The sequence below is a fragment of the Danio rerio genome, chromosome 23 (genome assembly GCF_049306965.1).
Source record: "Danio rerio strain Tuebingen ecotype United States chromosome 23, GRCz12tu, whole genome shotgun sequence".
Lineage (NCBI taxonomy): Eukaryota > Metazoa > Chordata > Actinopteri > Cypriniformes > Danionidae > Danio > Danio rerio.
The window spans coordinates 30,511,663-30,534,218 of record NC_133198.1 but is presented as its reverse complement, the minus strand read 5'-3'; the positions used below and the strand labels follow the sequence as shown (position 1 = coordinate 30,534,218).

General features: G+C 36.5%; 1 protein-coding gene across 2 annotated transcripts; it reads left to right on the top strand.

The window, feature by feature from the left end:
• Positions 1-4,615: 4,615 nt before the first annotated feature.
• On the top strand, positions 4,616-21,553 carry phf8 (PHD finger protein 8). Of its 2 annotated transcripts, XM_005162265.6 has the most exons (22): positions 4,616-4,905; positions 5,835-6,196; positions 6,302-6,387; positions 6,911-7,031; positions 9,467-9,627; positions 9,716-9,857; positions 11,012-11,198; positions 11,342-11,504; positions 11,600-11,687; positions 12,720-12,826; positions 12,946-13,037; positions 13,317-13,406; positions 13,490-13,795; positions 14,835-14,926; positions 15,016-15,182; positions 15,281-15,366; positions 15,517-15,635; positions 15,731-16,047; positions 16,791-16,886; positions 16,973-17,082; positions 19,493-19,874; positions 19,962-21,553. In XM_005162265.6, the coding sequence occupies exons 2-22, from the start codon at positions 6,099-6,101 to the stop codon at positions 20,048-20,050; spliced, it is 3,099 nt and encodes a 1,032-aa protein (XP_005162322.1). In that variant the 5' UTR covers positions 4,616-4,905; positions 5,835-6,098; the 3' UTR covers positions 20,051-21,553. The 2 variants fall into 2 exon arrangements, with proteins under 2 accessions (XP_005162322.1, NP_001189376.1); NM_001202447.1 differs by lacking the exon at positions 4,616-4,905 and having other exon boundaries at positions 5,845-6,196; positions 19,962-21,518.
• The last annotated feature ends 1,003 nt before the right edge of the window (positions 21,554-22,556 follow it).

Below are 22,556 nucleotides of genomic sequence, written 5' to 3'. Positions count from 1 at the left end.
GGAAAGCGGAGCATCTGAAGGAAATCCACAAGAACACGGGGAGAACATGCAAACTCCACACAGAAATGCCAACTTTCCCAGCCAAGATTCAAACTAGTGACCTTCTTACTGTGAGGCAATCGTGCAACCCACTGCACCACCGTGACACCTCATTTAATTTATTTATTTTCTTGGATTAATCTTAAATACCGTTCAAGATTATTGTCTTGGTTACTCCAAAATGTGAAAGACACTACATTGTGAAAACTATTATTATTATGGATAATAATAATTATTTATAATAAAAATTTGAATTTAATTAATTTCTACTATTAATTAAAACAAACAAAAATGTAAAATAACAGTAACAACAATGTTATTACAAATACGCATATCTGTTTAAATAGAACACAAAATATGTAAATAATAAAAGCAAATTAAGATATTTTATGAATAAACCAGGTTTATTGATTAACTATGACCAAAACAAATCAATTAAAATAAACAGTAACTGAAATAAAGTCTATAAAAATACAGCCTATTTTATTTCAGCAATTTATGTATTAAGTATTTAGGAAGTCGTTCTCATTTTAGTTTAATTATACATTTAGTTTAGCAAAGTATTTAAAGGTTAAATCTAAAATAAATATGAATAAAAACTACAAAGACATATGTTGAAAAAATATTACCAAAATATCAATATTTTCAACATATAATATTTTCGTAATTGTGACATAAATGGTTTCGATATGGTTTTACTTTTAGTCCATTATAAAAACTCTGGTTTATTTTTAAAATTTGTTTTATTAATATAATTTAAAGTTTACTGTATTGTTTAACTGAGCAAATCTAGTTTCATTTTAAAATAATGATTGATGAAGCTAAATATTTTTATGATTCTTATTTTTTATAAAAATATTAGATAGATAGATAGATAGATAGATAGATAGATAGATAGATAGATAGATAGATAGATAGATAGATAGATAGATAGATAGATAGATAGATAGATAGATAGATAGATAAAATAAATCAGTTATTAGAAATGAGTTATTAAAACTATTATGTGTAGAAATGTGCTGAAAACATCTTCTCTTCGTTAAACAGAAATTAGGGAAAAAATAAACAGGGAGGCCAATAATTCAGGCGGACTAATAATTCTGACTTTAACTTTATATTCTTTATGCAGTGAGATTAACACCTTTATTTGCTTAATTACCTTTACTTTATATCTAATGAAAGTGCTTATTTGTGGCTTTAAGTATTCAAGGAGTGGAATTGTGGAAAGTATCAGTATTGTCAACTGTTTCATTCAGGTTTCATTTTGTTCTAGGACAGTGGTTCCCAACCTGGGGTCCGCGCCCCCCTAAGGGGGGCGCCAGAGTTCACAGGGGGGGCGCGGGAGAGGATAAGTATTGAGGTAGAAAAAGGCATAAAAATGGTCCACTATTATATAGGGCTGTACAATTAATCGAAAATCCGATTTAGATTTCGGTTTCAAACGATTATAAAAAAGCATTAATCGAGATAAATGATTATTGCATCATATTTCGCCACAGTTGTACACGTGTTGCTCTTAAAAGCGCGAAAGAGCTTATGTGTGTGTGCAGCACGATCACGCAGTCAGAAGCATTCGGCCGGTCAGCATTCACTCTCATTCACACACTGAGACGAGCAGAGGAGCGCAGACATCTAAAGTCATCTTAACGTGAACGCTTTAATGGTCAAATAGGTGTCAAAACGCGGTGTTTAGTGATTATTTACATTAACCCTCATTTGTGTAATAAACAAACGAGTTGAGGATCAAAAGACGTGAAAGAGAAACCATTAAAGATACAGCGCGCTATAATCCTTCTGCCGCCTGTTTTTATTATTATTAAACAAACATAACGAGAAAACCTTTGCTGCTCTTGACTAAAGGAATGCTGTAGCTAAAGTGTTTTTCTTACAGTAAAGATGCTTAAAGCACAGTTTGTTTCATATTTTTATTCTATTGTATTTATTTCTCTTTCCATTGCAGGGTGGAAAATAACTGTATGTATACAGTTGAAGTCAGCCCTCTTGAAAATTAGCAAACCTTTTCCTGCCCAATTTCTGTTTCATGGAAAGAATATTTTATTAACTTATTTCTGAACATAATAGTTTTGATATCTCATTTCTAATTACTGATTTCTTTTTGTCTTTGCTATAATGACAGCACATAATATTTTACTAGATATTTTTCAAAATACAAGCATTCAGATTAAAGTGCAGTTCAAAGGCTTAATTAGAGTAATAAGGCAAGTCATTATAACGGTAGTTTATTCTGCAGACAATCAAAAATATATATTGCTTAAGGGGGCTAATAATATTGACCTTAAATTGGTTTCAAAATATTTAAACCTGTCTTTATTCTAGCTAAAATAAAACAAATAGAAGAAAAAATATTATAGGAAATACTGTTAAAATTCCTTGCTCTGTTAAACATAATTTGGGAAATATTTATTTTAAAAAAAAAATCTCAGGAGCGCTAATAATTTTGACTTTAACTGGCAATGGTTTTGAATAATCGTGATTACAATTATGACCAAAATAATCGTGATTATGATTTTTCCCAAAATCGAGCAGCCCAAAAAAAAAAAATTATCTAAACACATGCTTAAAATTCCAACATAATAGTGAAAATAATTAAAATAAATAACTTTAAATAATTATTTAAATTTTGCTCACTCGGGCAATCTGCTTGTCAACGTGTCGTACAGGCAAAATCAAAACAAAAATGGCAGACAAACGTAAATGCTGTGATTCTTCAGAGGCGAAGAAAAAGATTAGACAGTATGACAAAGCCTACCTAAATTTTGGTTTTATTGAAGGCCAAGAGAAGTTAAAACTGATTAATTAATATTTTCTATACATATTACTATATATTACACAAACACACACACACACACACACACACACACACACACACACATATATATATATATATATATATATATATATATATATATATATATATATATATATATATATATATATATATATATATGTATACACAGTACATATGTGCGTGCGTGCGTGCGTGCGTGCGTGCGTGCGTGTGTATTTATATGGTGGGGGGGGCTCCAGTGTTTGTATATGTTTATGGGGGGGGGGGCCCAAAGAAAAAGGTTGGGAACCACTGTTCTAGGACATTCAAAATGCCAATTCATATCACAAAATTATCAGACACATCAATGCTGTATTTTTTTAATTCGGAGAAAATCCAGAATTCAATTGATTTTAATTATCATAAAGTATGAAAGTTCTTTCTCATTTAACTTTTTTTAATGTTCTGCAGTTAATACTTGTATAAACGTGTAACATCTTATTGTAATAAAATGATGTAAATCTCTCTCTCTCTCTCTCTCTCTCTCTCTCTCTCTCTCTCTCTCTAACTAATCGTATTTTTTTAATCTGATCTCATCCTCTATCGTGTGTCTGATGTCTCCATCTGCTGGACGACACACCTTCTCACACGCCTCTTTGTGTTCTGGATAAACATTTTCGTGTATGGGTTGGTGGTGTGTCGGTTGGAAAAATACTATTTTGCTTAAGATTATCCAAATAATTAGTACTGATATAGCAACCATTAAGACAAATAGGACTACAGCGATACACTATATTTTAGATGTAAACACATTTGGCTTTTGATGCAAAATATAGGCTGAATTGTATCTGTATTGTAGGCTTTATATTTCATAGTATTATGTTGTGTATATACTGTAGGCCTATATATGTACTTTATGTATTATGGATATCACATAATATTACATGTGGTATAAATAGTTTGATTATTGTGTATTTTATTATTTTCGTGAATATTAGCTTGCTTATTTTTATAGTTAAATCGCGCTAACCTTGAAGATACGGAACTTTCCGTGCTTTATCATTTGGTTGCAGTCCAAAAAAACTAAAACAAATAAACAAGTATATAAATAAATTTTTAAAAATCTGTATTTTTCTAAATTGCTATTGTTCTGTCCTTGGTGATAAAAAGCTACTCTTCTAAACAAACAAACAATTTGTTATTTCTACGTCTGCTTTGGCTGATATCTTTGATTATAAATCAATGAATAAGTTGTTCTGTAGTTATTACTTAAGAACAAATATTATTTATCTAAAAACGATGAGGATGCAGACCTATCCTTGGTTTAGCATAAATAAATTGTTATGCGATATTAGTTTATTATTAGATTAATTCATTTATTTCTGTTATTCTAACCAATTTGAACCTACCCTAAATAAACAAACACTTGATTATTTTTTTCCAAATTTCATTTTTTTTTTACATTTTGCTGATATTTTTCAAAACATAAGCAATATAAGTAGCCTATAGTATGAGCGGGTATATTATATATTATAAATAAATTATTAAATTCTGTATGTTATTATTTTTCATGAAAAACATTTACTTCCCCTTGTTTGAACAATAAGTTAGTTTCATACACTAACCATGGGATGAATGATATCCGTGGTATTGCATTTGGTTAACTCGATAGTGGCTATTAAATAGATAATGCTGTGGTGAACTCTATACAGATTCGGGCTCATCTGAAGTCTCTGCTGTCCGAAGAACGACCGACATGCGAAGCAACTTTATTGTTCCCTCTCCCGCAGACAGTGGTCGCTGCACGGGCGGATTGGGATGGATTTATAGCACGGGAAATCGCTGCGTTATGAATTTCATAAAATCTATGATTCTCAGCTGTGGACTGTATTCCCTCGAGATCTTGCAAGATTTGTTTACTCATTCTCCTCTCTTAAATACGTAAAAAGGAAGAATTGTGCGTTTTCTGAAAGCCTCTTGTTGTTTGTAAAGCAGGCCGCGCAGGCCTCGGATTTTCCTAAAAACTTGTCCGGCATGCTGCGATTGGCCCTTGGGGGAGTCGCGGCATTTTACACCCGGTAAGACCCTATAGCACTGCGCGCGCTGCAACAAGTCCTTTTGTTTAGCTGCGACTCTTATAATAGCATCCTACGTATTTCATTTCTAGCTAAATTTCTAAAATCTCTGAAACGTATCTTGGTTGAGTTGTAAACACAAAGATTAAGCAGGTTCACGTTGCAAGACGTTAACGATTATGCTATGTTATTAGCAGCTAAGCTAGCTACCAGCTTTTATGTTTCAACAAACTCTTTTCTGCTCTCAGAAAATGCGTTGCCTAATATAAAAACACACATATGATTTTAAATGTACAAATTCAGTGGATGCAATTAAATATTTGTGCATCGCGCTTTCATTTTTAGCATCGTCCCGTTGTAAGTCAACTCCATCTATGCAGCTCTAAACTATGTGAATTAACTGGTATCGCTAACATCATAGTAGATTTGTTATTACCACGTTATTGATAAGTTACTTAGGTTATTTGTGAAAGGTCGCTTTCACAAATGTGTAGTTTTTACAACTGTAATGTATAAATCTTTAATGAAGTGTTATGAGTCTTAACCCAAATACTTTTGACACAAACTTTTGTAAATAAATAACAGGACCAGAACATAACTTACAAGTTTTTCATGTATTTTGTGTAATATTTTAAGCATTTAGGCCAGACAATGTGTAGTTATAACGTCTTGTGGGCTATTTTGGCTTCACTTTAAAGGTATGTTTGAGAATGAATAAGAAGCTTGCAAAGATTGAGACTGTTGGCTATAGTAAAGGCAGCAGGTGCATAGATGTAGAAGTTTAGCCAAACACAGACTAATTCTTTTGTATTATTTTGAACACATTTCCAAAGTTTAATATTTTAAATAATTTACACATTCTATTTGAATTGTAGTTTGGCTATAATACGTTGAATTGTTCATTTGACAAATTTTTCTTACTTTCTCAACAGGTGTCGAGCCATGGTATGCACCTATTGCCCGGTTTGACTGCAACGGCTGAAGCATATTGATCTACAGTTGTCTGAAAGCTGTTGACACTGCCAACAAAATTTACTGTGAATCTGGTCTTTTCAACACCTCAACGGAATTGCTGACCTTTGTAAAGAAAATTGACACTCCACAGAGACAAATAAATAAACTGTGGTGCTTGGAAAAGAAGCAATACCATATTAAAAGACTTTTTTACATTAAGATAGTAGGCCGGAGGCTTTAGAATGGCATCTGTTCCGGTTTACTGCCTGTGTCGTCTCCCTTATGATGTCACCCGATTCATGATTGAGTGTGATGTTTGTCAGGACTGGTTTCATGGCAGGTGAGGTTGCAAAATTTTTAAATGACTGTTAAAAGCTAAATCTTGTACTTCTTATGAATGTGTTTTTTGTGAATGTAATAATATATGTTTTTTCTTTTTGTGTAGTTGTGTTGGTGTGGAGGAGGACAAAGCAGCAGAAATTGATCTGTATCATTGTCCTAACTGTCAGGTGACACATGGACCATCTGTCAGTAAGTGTCACAAATGGTGTAATAAATGTCAATTCTGACTATTTCTTAGTAAGTCTTTTTGTGGATTAAAAATAAATGTTTTCAGAGTATCTGTACCTATATTCATCTATTTTAAATCTCTGTTCATAGTCAATACAACCTTTATATAATCATGTTCATAGTACATCCATCTGTAAATATCACCCATAGTTTTTCTTTAATTGCACTTTATAACTTATACCTGTATCCTGCACTTGCTGCTGTTGCACTCCTGTTTAGACCTAAACTGCATTTCCTGGCCTCGTACTTGTGCATATTTAATGACAATAAAGTTGAATCTAATGTAATAGTGCTGGGTTAATTTGGTCTTTATGTTTATGAAATTGTATGGAAACTAATTTGCACCAAGTCAGAAACAGACTATTTTTGTTGTGTATTTTATGTATGATTATTCATAACTTCGATTTACAGCTTAGAATGGACTAATAAACATCTAAACTTGGAAAAATTTGACTAGTAACTATGATATCTATTTTTCTGTCAGTGCGTAAACGGCGAGGAGCTGTAAAACACGCTGATGTTGGATTGGGGAGAGACTCAGGGCGACCTGTGAAGACGGGCAGTGCTCAGTTTGTCAGAGAGCTACGCTGTCGCACTTTTCCCAGGTACATTTACACTATTGCTAGCTCAAAATGACCTCTAGGTAATTCTAGGTTGTCAATACCTCTAGTACTCTACATTTTAAAGGAACATTTCACTTTTTTTTACAAGTTACCTTAAGTTAAACAGTTAATTTTTTCCATTTTTGAATCCATTCAGCCGATATCCGGGACTGGTGGGAGAACTTTTAGCTTGCCATAAATCATTGAATCGATTAGCATCTTGCTTGTTATAGTCATTTTCCTATTTAAATCTTAACTCTTCTGTAGTTATATTGTGTACTCAGGGCCGGATAAATGTAAGGGCTAGGTGGGGCTTGATTAGCTAAAGGATTAATTTGCGGTATGACGAGGGAAACGCCTCTGCGTTGTGCTTACTCTACGAAAATAATGTGAAGTAATTCTTCCGGTTCGCTGCTGTTCAAAAACAGTGACGTCAGTGCTAAACTGGGGCTCAGTGGCTGTAGCCCAATCAGAATATTGAATATCCCTGTTTTAGTCACCCAAAGAGTGATCACATATCTCATTTTTACCAGGAAAGTCTTATTTTGGCACTACTGCAAGAACCGTCCAGTCAAAGTTAGGCTAACTTGTACATGTAACAACAGAAGCTGGGATAGGCGGAACTGAAGCAATGTCTCGACCGTGCAGCGATTACAGCTGGACTCAAAGCGGCGCACACCCGCACAATCCTTCCATCACACAATATAACCGAAACAGTGTGCGATCAAATCAAATTGCCTGTAAAGCATTTTCAAAATATCCATGGTTGTGGAGTATCTATCTCAAGTAAATACACTCTATGCTTTACAGCAGGGGTGTCAAACTCAATTCCTGGAGGGCCGAAGCCCTGCACAGTTTAGTTCCAACCCTGCTCAAACACACTTACCTGTAGGTTTCAAACAAGCCTGAAGGACTCAATTAGTTTGATCAGGTGTGTTTAATTAGGGTTGGAACTAAACTGTGCAGAGCTGCGGCCCTTTTGGAACTGAGTTTGACACCTGTGCTTTACAGTAAGTCTAACTGAACCAGTTAGAAAGCAAACTTTTTTTTTAATGGATGCTTACTTTGCCCCTTTTATGAAAATGATAGTAATAATATGGAGCAATGAAATATTGACCCTGGCTTTCATTAGACAATATATCTGATGCAAAAAAACAATAGATAAATAAACAAAATAAGGATAACCTTCTGTAACTCAGAAGACCACAAAAAGCTATTTTGGATATTAGAAGCATGGATATTAAAGATATTATATCATTAGGGATTTATGGTCACCTAAAGTTCTAAAGAACGTTTTTAAAGGTAAACCCCAATTTAAAGTATTAATTATAAAGCACTAATTGAGGTAGTATTGCAAAAGTTTTTTGTTTTGTTTTGTTGATGTTTGCAGCCTGTTTGAACTTTAAAGTTCATATTATGTCATTGCTTAATTTTGTATTCTTGCAGGCCTATTTTAATAAAATAGAAAAAAATCCATAATAATCAAATATAAAAAAATCTAATGGTGGAAAATTAGATAATATGAATTAGTAAATTATTACTAACCATAATAATAATACCAAAAACAACAATTAATAATAATATATACTTTTGTGAGGTAAAAAAAATAAAGGGGAGGGCCTTGGATTTGCTATAGCCCCAGGGCCCAATGTATTCCTAATCCGGCCCTGTGTGTACTAAGACTAACGGAAAATGAAAAGTTGTTTTTCCACCAATGATATTTTGCAGCACTGTTACCTAGCTGGGGACTATTTTCAGCTGCTGCATAATATCATTGCACCTGCTGCAACCATGGAACGGCAGCAAAGTTTCTTGATTATCATGCCAGAGTGAGAGCATAGCCACATCGACCTAGAAAATAGCAACCTTTATTTTTTTGTCACTCTTGGTGCACAATGTAATTACAGAAGAGTTGAGATTTAAATTAAATTATCAAAATGTTTTTTTTTTTTTTTTTACATTTTTGGTTGAGATGCTTATGGTCTAATCTGATTCAATGATTTATGCTAAGCTAAAGCCTTGTTTTTACTTCTGCGTCGAATGATCAGCGTGACCCACTGTGCCTGCCTTGCGTATAGTCCTGCATTTATAATTCTGCATGCTGTTTGTGTTGCTCTGCAATAACACTTGTGAAACACTAGCTGGCAGTAGGGTTTTTTGTTCATCTGTGTCGAGTTTCTTCGCAGGTGTTTTGTTTTTTCTGAACGCTACCTTGCTATACAAGTAGCTCAAACTCACGACTGATTGGATTTTAAAATGCTAAAATTGAACTCTTTAGCTTTATGTTACTATTCCTTGAAAATTAGTTAAATTTAATCTTGATCTGACTTTAAACAAATTCTTCACTTCTAATTGTGGGCTTATGCTTATCTGATGTTACAATAATACAACTACGACGAGAATGCTAAAAAAAGTTTTTACATTTATTTATATTCCAGTGCTGATGAAGTCCTGCTGAAGCCGACCGGTGCTCAGCTTACGGTTGAGTTTCTAGAGGAGCGCTCGTTCAGTGTCCCAGTCCTGGTCCTCAGGAAAGATGGCCTGGGCATGAATCTGCCCCCGTCGTCCTTCTCTGTAACAGATGTGGAGCACTATATTGGTAACTTCAATCACATCCGCAGTGCTACTTTTTTTAGTTGTGTATCTGAGAAGTGATTTTTTGAAAGAAATGTAATTTTTTTTAAAAGGTACTGAAAAGGAAATTGATGTGATTGATGTCAGTCGCCAAGCAGACCTCAAGATGAAACTGGGAGAGTTTGTTGAGTACTACAACAGCCCAAACAGAGATCGAGTGCTCAATGTGATCAGCTTAGAGTTCTCAGACACCAGGTACATTCTATACGCATTTTCATGAATCAATGTGTGCAGCAGTAGCGTATAGATGCAGTGGTGCTTTCATGTCAGCAAGAAATAGAAGCCTGTTTCCTAAATGCATGTCATGTATTTAGCTGTGAACAAATGATCTTTGTTTAGTTAAAAAATGGAGTCTGTTGTGTTTCTAACATTTTCAGGACACAACAAATTACTTATTTATATTTATATTAAAGATACAAATAAAAAAAGAGTTAATTAACCTCAATATTTGTAACAATTTATTAATATTTCATTCATTCATTTTCTTTTCTGCTTAGTCCCTTTATTAATCTGGGGTTGCCACATGCAGCGGAATAAACTGCCAACTTATCCAGCACATGTTTTACGCAGCGTATGCTCTTCCAGCTGCAACCCATCACTGGGAAACATCCATACACACTCATTCACACTCATACACTACAGCCAATTTTGCTTACCCAATTCACCTCTACCACATGTCTTTGGACTGTGGGGGAAACTGGAGCACCCGGAGGAAACCCACGCAAACTCTGGGAGAACATGCAAACTGCACACAGAAATGCCAACTGACCCAGCCGAGGCTCGAACCAGTTAGCTTCTTGCTGTGAAGCGATTCTTTAATATTTAAAGAAGACAAATGGCGCATGTCATACATGTACATATTTTCAACATATATATTTCATAATTTGTATTTTACATGTTCATTTTCAATCATTGGAACTATAAAAATGCACATGAACACACAAATATGCATGTAAACTATAATTTTATATACACTATATACTCATATTTGACAATATATTAGGATTACTGTATGAGCTTCAATACACACAATTGATCATCAGTGCACCAAACCAGACAATTATTTCTTAGACAATTAATTGTTAGCCAAATCTTGTAACTTGTGACAGCTCTTTTTTTATGAAAGCATCATAACTAAAGTAAAATAATAACCTTCTCTCTAGTGATGTGTACCAGACCAGAAAATACCCCAAATATTTTGCATGTATAAATCCTAATTAAACCTTATTTTACCTGAAATTTCTTCTTCCCTCCGACCAACAACCTTTTCCAATTTATTTATTTTTATTATTAAGATTTTAAACTTTTCATAGAGGATTCAACTATGCAAACTTTGCGTGTTTTCTTAGGTTGTCTAATCTGGTGGAGACACCAAAGATCGTGAGGAAGCTGTCATGGGTGGAGAACCTCTGGCCTGAGGAGTCTATCTTTGAGAGGCCTAATGTGCAGAAATACTGCCTAATGGGAGTGAAGGACAGTTACACAGACTTCCACATTGACTTTGGAGGAACCTCCGTGTGGTACCACGTACTCCGGGTTAGTTGTTCTCTAATTAGCAGTAGATTATTAGTGAAGAAAGCAGTAAATGTGAGAGAAAAAAATGCATTTGATCACTCCTGAAAGCTTTGCTGTTTGTCTTTCTGACTAAAGTGTTCTTATGTATGTCTTTTCTTTGTCAGGGTGAAAAGATCTTTTACCTCATTCGCCCCACTGCTGCTAATTTGTCTCTTTTTGAGCGCTGGAGTTCATCCTCCAATCAGAATGAGCTGTTTTTTGGGGATCAGGTCGACATGTGCTACAAATGTTCAGTTAAGCAAGGAAACACCCTCTTCATCCCGACAGGTACTACCTGTTGTGTCTGTATATTGCAGATATACGTTTATTTGATTACTCTAAGTGTGTAAGACATGAAATTATTAATCTATACTCTTTATTAGGTTGGATTCATGCTGTCCTGACCCCTGTGGACTGTTTGGCATTTGGGGGAAATTTTCTACACAGCCTCAACATTGACATGCAGCTTCGGTGAGTTAATGCTTTTCTGTTCATCTCCTTGCAGGGCTCGAAATTGCGACCATTTTGGTCACATATGCGTCCGAAATTTTGTCTATGCAACCTCAAAATATATTTGGGAGCATTTGTGCAAGTGCTTAAAATTGTTGCCATGCGACCTGTTTTCACTTTAAAATATTCACCGGATGCGCATATTTAGGAAACATTCACACAGAATGCATCTTTGCACCAAAAAACACCAAACTGTTGTCATGTCAACTTTTTGCAGTAAACAAATCCCGCAATGCTTTCCCCGCATTCAGGCTCTTCTTATTGGCAGACTACTCTAGAACTGAATGTGAATGGATTGGGTAATATCAGCTGTCGATTACTCAGTTCAGATGACAGAGAGCTACAGCTCAGAAAATATAAAGGTCTAGATACGAGCAAATGAAAATGACACTGACTGATTAGGTTACAAATAATGCCACATCTTATTAGTGGTCATGTGGTGAATGTTAATCCAGCATTTACACTTTTCGAAGACTGGATAAAAGACTTCCAGTGGGTTAAAGTCCGCCTTGACAAAAGCATTTACCGTAAAGCCAGTGGGATGGAGTTTTCAGGTAACAGTGTTTGACATATCTACACACTTTAAGCACTAGATTTTCTAATTTAATCGTCACAGTGCTGTCAGTCGTCCAACTGGCACTGCGTTGACCATTGCAAAAGAGCATGCATTCACTCAGATTAATCATTGCAGCTCTTGAAAAGACGGTTCCTGCTATTAAGATGTCAATTTTTGGTAGGTGCGCCTAATTTTTGACTGGTGCCTACATTTTTGGTGTCCTGCAGATTTTAGCTCCAACTTGCCTCAACACACCTGCAAGTATGTTTCTAGAAAGCTTAGTAAAAGCTTGATTAGCTAGCCCAGGTGTGTCTGATTGGGGTTGGAGCTAAACTTTGCAGGACACCGGCCCTCCAGGAGCGAGTTTGGACATGCCTGTTTTAACCAGTATTGATCTAAGCTTTTTTAATGGTTCATATTCCCATTCTTTTCAATAGAGCCTATGAAATAGAAAAGCGACTGAGCACGGCAGACTTATTCAAGTTTCCAAATTTTGAGACCGTGTGCTGGTATGTTGGCAAGCATCTCCTGGATACTTTCAGAGGTGAGGCTTCTTCTTATTAAGCAAATGACTCAAAGCAAATGTCTTTAGTGCCTGTTCTTGTATTTACTACAACATTCTTTCACGTACTTTCAAGTTTATGTTTTTCCAATCCACTTTAGGTCTAAGAGAGAATCGGCGGCATCCCGCCACTTACTTGGTCCACGGAGCCAAAGCTCTGAATAATGCTTTCCGCGGCTGGACACGGAAGGAAGTACGTTTAATTACATTAAATGTAGGACTGAGCAGTTATTATGCAAGTTACAAATGGTAACAATGGGAAATTTGGCTCATATTTTTTAATATGTATTATATTTTTTGTAGTTTTCAATTTTAAAACACAGAAAATACAATCACATGGGTGACTAGTAACAACATAAACACACAAAAAAGAAAAACTGAAAAATACTTAAATAATACTTTTAAAGAGTTTCATTAGAATTATGTGTGATGATAACACAAAGCTTACATTGTCTCTTTTTGTAATCTTCAGTCCCTGGGTGAGCATGAACAGGAGATACCTGACACAATAAAGACGCAGCAATTAGTGAAGGATCTGGCTAAGGAGATACGCCTGGTTGAGGTGAGAATATCTCAGGCTCAGATTTGTAAGAAAATGGGTTGTGCTGTTTATCGTGCATCTAATTAGTGTGTTACTTTCTGCAGGATATCTTTCAGCAGAACATCGGCAGGAGCGGGACACCCTTCGGCGGCTCTCAGGGTCTTCCTTCTCCACACCCCAAGGCTCAGTTAAACACACCTCTCACTTTTAGCCAGCACCTAAGTAAAAAGAGAGGCCCAAAGCCAAAGGAGGCATTTGGAGGAGGTGGAGTAGGCCCTCCGGGAGCAAAGAAAAAGAGCCAGAAAGGCAAAGAGATAAAGACGGAAGCCGGAGAGCTGGATCTGCTGGAGATTCATACTAAACACACACTTAAGAAGTTCCAACCTGGTTGTAAAGTCAAAAAGAGCAAGGTACAATATATAAAACTTATATGTTGTTAATATTATGTTTATTACACTCAGGGTGTACTCGCACTAGGTACAGTTGCCTTAAACCATGCCAAAGCACGATTGTTCCCTCTCCTCAGATGGCCTGCACTCACACTGTATTTTGCCTTCAAGCCTGAGCACGCTTATGTCACTGATGATGCGACTGTTCAGTTTAACAGGAAGAGAAGTGCTTTCGCTCAGCACAGTGGAAAATGCTTTAGTTATATTGTTTTAGTGGTTTGGGATGCAGTGACATGCAGTCAAATGTTTAGCAAAACAGCCACAACTTTTAACGCTCACAAATGATCCTAAAAGTCATTGTGCTGCACGTATTAGGTTTACTGAAGGTGCAGCTGACGTACAGTGAGGGGTTTGCATCTTTAATAAACGATGACAGTTTGCATTTATTGAACAGTAAGAATAATTAATAAACCCATATGAAACAGTCCCTTCAAAGTGATGTTTCAGTTTCAGGCTCAGGCTCGCTTTGCACTCACACTAAAAGCGTACTATGTCAATAGTACTATGCCTATAGTACTAGGCCAGCCGAACCGCACTTTGGCACACCTCTTCCAACCAGGCCAAACCCGCCAACTGAACTGTGCCTGGGCCCATTTCTGAGCTCTCACACTTGTCAAACGAACTGGGACACGTGCCCAAGCGTGGTTTGGATAGGATAGTGTGAGTGCAACCTCAAACATTTTAAGGTTTGGGGTCAGTAAATTGTCAAGAAATGGTTCTTTAGCAACAAATCAGCATATTGAAATGGTTTGTAAAAGAATTATAATGCTGAGGACATAATGCGTTAATTATATTGAAAGTCTTGTCAACCCAAAACTTTTGAACAGTAGAGTACTTAATATTATGTTTATTTTTGTATATTTTCTGTCTGAGTTATACTTTTTGGATTCCGGTAAAGACAAAATTCTGATTTAAGATTTTTTTAAAAGATGAAACTATTTGTTTTGCATTTTGTCCTTATATCATCATTGTAAATAACATTATTTGTTTATTGTTTTAGCTTGAGCTGCCTGATGACTGTCTAGATGATTTTGAAGAGAAGATCAACAAGAGCAAGCTCAAGCTTGTGCTAACTAATGGAAAGCTTCAAGGGTAAGTATTGCCATCTTCACTCATTTCTATGATAAGATGATTCTTGTCAAGACACCTAATTTTGAAACCTCCTCTTCTTCGCCTCTTAGGAAGAAAGGACGTGCTGGCAGTGCGAATGGAGCTGGGAGTTCACTTCAGCAGTTCCAGCCCCACATGGCTACTTTGTCTGATTTTGATTCAGAAGACGAGCTTCAGATTGATGAAACCCCTCCACCACGCCGTAGGCCATCTTTACCAAGCAAGAAGAAATTAGCTGGTAAAATGTTGTTTTTTATTTTTATTATTAATAAATTTGAATTTAATCATGTCATCTTATTGGCAGAGTGTAATTCTTCTCTCAATCTTCTTATTAAGGTCTGCCAAGGAAACTACCACGGGCCAAACCATGCAGTGACCCCCACAGAATCCGTGAGCCAGGAGAAGTGGATTTTGATATTGAGGTGTGCAAATCATATTTAAAGCCCATTCACACCAAAAATTATAATTACATTCTTCAAAATCTCTTCTTTTTTAACTCAAGCTGAGCTCTTTGGGCAGCCTTTATATTCATCTTTAAGAGATGAATTGTGACATATTTTACTTTTGAATAGGAGGATTACACCACTGATGAAGAGATGCTCACAATGCAGGGTGTAAAAGGCGGAGCAGGTGGGATTTTAGACTTGCTTAAGGCAAGCAAACAGGTGGCGGGCCTAGATTCTGCACTGAGGTACGTCTCACACACACTTCATATGCTGCAATTTAGTTTTTGAATGTGTAAGTGTTTCTATTCTAACTTCTGACGATTCTCTTCATGTTCTGAAGTGAGGAAGCACCGGCCTCCCCCAGCACCCGTGATGCTATCCAGGGCATGCTTTCGATGGCAAATCCTCCATCCTCATCATCCTCTTCGTCCTCTTCCTCTCCTCTGTCAATCTCTGGAGGAGGTGAGATGATGGGGCTTATGAAGGAAAAAGGAGGGAGAGAGGGGTGGATGAGTGGAGTCAAGAAGAGCGAGAGGAAGGCCGTCTTTCAGAGGCCAGGGAAACGGCCCATCAAGCGTCCAGCACGCCACCTCAGTGATGATGAAAGCTTAGATGAACAGGAGACACTGGGTACCTGTTTTAAAGACTCTGATTATGGTGAGGTTTTTTACATTTATTTTTCATTACAACAGGGTTGCTAACATGCTTAATGCTGTTCACAACAGAAGCGAAAGAAGCGTCAAGCGCGAGTGATATACATGTTAAGTCAATGGCGCGAATGGAGCGTTTTGCGCGTTTGATGCGCAAATCGCTCAAGTTCGAAGATCTAAACTTCAGTTGTCATTCGCGCCGCGTTAACCAATCAGGAGCTTGCTCTTGTGGAGGGCGTGATTATGACGTAGTGCCTGTTGTTGGTGTCCCGGGGAAAAATCCTCCTGCACACACAGACAACACTTCATCAAACTGGGCTCGGCTCAGTCTGAAGCACCGCTGAATACTTCCATCATCCAGGTTAAGTCTCTGGAGGAGTTTATGAGTTCACAGAGCTGGGTGCACCTCTGAATGGATCTAGTGGACTCAGCTCGGCTCGGCTCCAAATGGCTCAATGCTGTTTTTAGCCTTTCTAAAGCATATAAACACAGTTATTCTCTCTATAAAATCCATGTTAGCCATTTAGCAATGAAGCTACAGTCACCGGGCTGACAGAAGCCCTGCCCATCACGCGAATCCGCGTCTGTTCTGAACCGGATTTGACGTGCGAACGAAGCGAGTAAACTCAAATGTTCACACGTTTATTTACGCACGAATAGCAAGATTTATCCACTCATTCCGCGCCTGGACACAGTATAAGAATGAAAATACTCTGGGTGATTTCACCACGTTTGCACCCTCTTTTTCAGTGTATCCATCACTAGAGTCTGATGAGGAGGATCACGTAAGCAAGTCCAAAATGAAAAGGAAGCGAAACTGGGATGATACCCCTTGGAGTCCCAAAGGTAAATAACATGTATGAAATACATTTTTGCAGACTTTATTTTTTTTTCTAAACGGTTCTAATCATTGTTTGTTTAAATGCCTTTAGCCCGTGTAACCCCTACATTGCCGAAGCAGGAGCGACCGGTGAGAGAGGGTGCCAGGGTTGCATCTGTAGAAACCGGGCTGGCAGCTGCGGCAGCCAAACTGGCACAACAGGTGAGCTTCTGTTTCATTGTGCCAGAATTTCTATCTACATGAACCATTACATACAATTTTGCCTCATTTCCACTAGGCTTGTGTTTCCACTGCCAATTAAGTTAAGCAATTAAGCACAGCCATACACACAAAGTACCCTTAATCAGTAGGCATGGTATATGCCAGAAAGTTGCAATTAATTCATTTTCAATCATAAAAGAACCCAATACAGGCAGTTCACATATCGTGTCTTTTGTGAACTCAAGTTTATTTTTTCGAATGTAGATGCGTGTAGATAGAGAGAGGAATCTGCACACTTTGCACACATTTTGATGCAACATGTGAACCCCTAAAAATCAATAGAGGACATACAGCAGATTCTGTTCTTGAAATGTGGCTTTTTGTCACAAGACAACAAGCTATGTTTGAGTATGGTCAAAGTCTCTTTAAGACAGGTCATTTCACTCGGCGGCCATCTTTAAAATGCCTCTCTGGCAGTTTGTTCGGCCATTCTGTTTGAATGGGGAAACATCAAATTCTCCAAAACTGGTTGCCAAACTTATGATTGAATTTTATTTTAGGAATCTCCAATACTATCTCTTTAGTTACACTTCTAAACGTCAGAATCACTCTAAATCTGCAGAAACTCTTGTATGGTCTGAGTGTCCCTTCCTCAGAGTATCGTCAGTCTATAGCGGACGATGATTTGCTCCTGTACTCGAAGGTGGGCTTTAGTCGCCATATTGACCGTTACACTTTTCCCCATTCAAAACTATACGAGTGACATGTCTTGTGTATTCTATAGTCTTTGGTATGGTTCATTGTTGTGTGCCGTCATTCTATTGTTAAGCGTCGTGTTTCAGCTGTGTATTTAATAATGGCACAACATTAAAAATGTTATCCTTCTCTTAGTCTTGTTGCAAACACTGGTGTCAATTCTCTATAGCAGAGACAGGTTGTAAATTGAAATTTTGTTTAGTAAAATATTCTATTGAGAGCTAAAGTGGCATTGTGACGATTCGGTTTACTTTTGTCTCTGTTTTCTTTGACTTTGATCGAGCACCTGCCTTTTAGATTTTCATAGATGTGCGCCCACTAATGTCTTTCTTTCTATTCTGTTCTCTATAAACTGATGGAATTCATCAATGATTACACCGTAATACTATATACATATAATAATGAGCCATGGTCGAACCGAGCTTAAACAAACCTTGTTGTTGTCTTGATGAACAGCCACAAAGCCACGAAGAACAAAATCTGCATGTCTTGTTGATTTACGAGGCTGTTTAAAAGCCCGAGCGGTTAAATTTTCTCCAGAGAGCTTGCATGTGCATCTATATTTGAAATAACCAACTTCTTGATCTGATGATAATAACGTGCGTGTGATTACTGAAGTGCTTCTGACGTCCGATCCTTTCAGGAATGGATAAACGCGCAAGTGAATCGTGGAAAACAAATGAGCAAATGATTCTTTCAGCAAACTAAAACATAAACAATCTGCCATGTTCAACTTTTATCATCACCTTTTGAATTATTATGAACTCAGAGTGACAGAATTACATTCTAACAGAGGTTACATGTGCTGATGAAGTTAAAATACAGATGAGAGGTTTGCACTGACTGTTTGCTATATGTTGAGTGTTGTTTTTGTACCCAAATAAGGCCTAAATGTCTGCTGTGTGTAGTTTTACTGTAATTGTTAACATATCGGTGATTGTAAGGGTCTGTATGTGTACAAATTTGTTGCATTTATGTATTTAATATAGATAATCGCAGACTGTAGGCTATTTTGCAGGGTGATCTGCAGTTATAATCAAGTCATGTTCATAGTAAGGTTAGTAATAATCATTTATACAGAAGTATTTATGTGTATAAAGCATCTGTTTTTTGAGAAGAGCCTTTCATGATAAGTGAACGACCCGTACAGCTTTACTTTGACATTTCCTGGAGCAAGAATGACGTAGACTGAAACTTTGTCATACACCACGCCCACCAAAAGGGTACCATTGGTATCTTTTTAGCAGTGGAAATGCAAGCCTGATTATGGTGACCAGTACTATACCACTCAGTGGAAATGGGCCACTAGAGAAGGGTGCCAAAAAAGTGGCTCTATTTTTTTACCTTTAACAGTGGAAATGGGAACAATGGCATATATTAATTTACTCTACCGAACTGTACCACTGAGTGGAAATGGGACAATACTTAAAATTGATGTGCTCATTTTAGTTTTTCAAAATATTCATAAAATTCAGTTGGTATTTGTACCACCACTTTACACCAGTCTTCATTGTGACATGATATTTCTACTTAGAATTTGATACTCCAAAAAAGTTTTGACAACAGTTTTTAAATGCTTCTTTTAAAGATTCTTTTATAAATAAAACTTCATAAGAGCATTAGAAACTGTAATCTTTTGTTGCTCTAAAACCAGGAACAGCAGAAAACCATAACCAAGAGGAAATACACCAAGAAGAAGACCCCTCAAGAGAAGGTACACTCTACAGTTGCCCAGCTCCAGCATCAGCCGGACTCTGCACCCGTGTCTCCTCCTCTGCCCTCTGAGCCTCCAGTGGACTGTATAGTTGAGGAGAGGAGAGTGGAGGTTTACTCTGCCAGCCTGCTGGACCACGAGTACACTGCAGGACCCGGTCCGTTCAGCCCAGGAGGTCCAAGAGGAAGTGGTGCCATGGCCCCTGGCGTGTTCTTGACTTCCAGACGCCCCTCACTGTCTCCCCAAAACAGCAGCAGCTACTCTCCCTCTGCCCCCTCACCTGGCGGACTGGTGACTCCAACATCAGCTGGAGCATGTCAAGGTAATTAGAATTAACATACTCGTAATTCTGAAACAAACTGATATCATACATGCTCTAAAATGTTCTCTCTCCTTTTCTTTCCTACAGGGAAACGTCCAAAGAAAGGACTTGCAACAGCTAAACAGAGACTGGGAAAGATTCTGAAAATACACCGGAACGGCAAGCTGCTGCTGTAGATTTCAAACCAGGAGAGGAGACTGCAGGGAACAATACAGATTTAGAAAACGGAGATGGATGAGACAGGACCTGAGTGATTTTGGCGTTAAATTATGTGACTGTTTTATGGTTAATACTCAGCTTGCCTGGTTTTATTTGCCTCATCGGGATAAAAAGTGAAAAGAACAAAAACTTGCTGTGAGAAAATTCAAGTAAAATCTGTCTAGCATGGTGTTTTAGCATAGAAATTTCAGTCTCAAACTCAAAATAGAGCTAAACAGAAGGATACCTTAAACCATTAATGGATACTGGTGAGTGATGACTGTGTTGCAATATTGATGAATATGATCTGCATCCATGTACGCTCCCCTTAAACCTTTTTTGTTTCATAAATATTAGTTGATTTTTAGTTTTAACCATATAGATATTTAGAAAACAAAATTTAATGCCCTTGACGTTAGGTCAAGTTGCTTGAAGTTATCAACAAAAAGATCACTGAAAAGATTCTTAATTGGTTGATATAAAAATTTGACTTCCCAAAAATAGGATTGGGATGACCTGACCTGTCCAATGGTTGCGTATTTAATTCTTAATTCCTCAGCAGTTTGTAAATGTCACAGTTTCTCATAGCTATTTGACCCAATCTCCTCCCAAAGCCATGCATCATTTTTGTTTACATGCTTCATTAATGTGTTCATATCGAATTCTTTTATAGAAGACCGTTTGATGCACCATTGACCGTAATTGCTGTAGATGAAGTCCTGTAGTAACGTCCTTTTGCTTGTTAAAAATGTTTTAAACCATAGTGAACTAACACATTTTTATTAACAGTTGTATTTTAGATGTGTATATATTTTACGTTTGTCTTGTTTTGTTTTCGTTGGTTTGTTTTCCACTCAGCATGGGCAGTGTAATGTCCTGTCAGCGTTCGGCCAGAGTTGTCTTGTTGGCCTTCCCATCGATACCACACTTACAAAGTTGAAAAGTAAAGGTTGAGTTCAGTGGTGGGCACATTTTTAGTAACTGTAAAGAACATGGAAATTGATTTTAGAGCAGTTTGAGATCAGATCAGTGATTCTGTAGGTTCAGTGTACATATTTGGTGTTTTATTTGTATTTTGTTTTTGAAAGAAAGAAATTGCATTTGAGTCTTTCTTGACACAACTTGTACAAAAATACATGTTTTGGTTAAGTATAACAGCATAAGAGTTGTTTAGCCTGTTTTATTTGTAATATAGAATAATTATGCTGTTCTTTTTCATTGATGCTTATGATATTAGCAATGTGATGAAGTTAATGTATTCTATTGCTATGTCAATGTTAATGTTCGTTTTATCCCCCCCTCTCACACTTATCAATAATATTAATTGTGATGTCGATATACTTTAGTTTTGCTTTTATATATATGATACTCCATTAGAAGAGTTAAATATAACATTTTTTTTGTAATTTTATGTAACATTATTTTTTTAGTCTCCTCTTTTGACCATTATGTCTATTACTGGCACCAAAAACATAGAAAAATTAGTGGGTCAGTGTAAATATTATTTTACCCCCTGGAAAATGTCACCGATTTTCACACTTGCCATCATGCCATCCAAATGTGATTGGAAACTTGTATTTAGGTTTGTAGGAAGTTTTGAACATGAACAGATAACAGTTGTTACAATGTCCTGAAATAGTAAAATTACTATTTTAAAAATAGATAGTTTTCAGATTTTAAAGGATATTTGTGGAGTATTTTGAGTTTTTTGTTCATTTGATTTGCCATTGTCTTCACATCATGTCCAAATGTTACTATGTAAACTCATATTTTACAAAACATCTGTGCCTTCAGTAAAACCCCAAACATAGCAACCTGTTTAACTGAAAATGTGCATCTTTGCACATATTTTGATACTAGCTTTAGTTTAATGGCAACTATTGTCTTATCAAGACGCCTGTTCAGGATCTCTGGAAATTGATAGCAAAAAAAAAAAAAAAAACTGAAATGATGTGAAGCAAGATGAGCAACAAAGAAAGTGTTCAAAAACCTCAAAATATATATGAGGAATGACTTTCAAAGATGTTCTCATTAAGTTTAGCATTTACTTAAGTTATTCTCTTCATCACGAGAAAGTAATTGTGTGCATTTTAGGAATTATTTATCTTTTAACCATTTTCTTGTCTGCTGAAGTTTATTTTGAACAATTAATGCTAATCACAGTTCCTCTCAGGGTTTATTTTGTATCTAATATCATTTTGATAGAACAGTTTAAAAGATCAACAGTAGTTTTAGGAGTTCACATTCAGGACCACTTAAAAAACAAAACCAAGTCAAATCTGAACCCATTCAATATTTAGAATTGGACGTTGTCTTTTGCTATTGTCACCATCTTTGGTTTTTAAAACGGCTTGAGCAGATTTTTCCAAATGACCTCTATTAAAAGATATTTTTAAAAAAACATTTGCCTTTCTGTCATTATAAGCTTACTTTCACCTGCAAGTGTCATGTAGTCTCTCACGAGATTCACCATCTTCTTTGTCT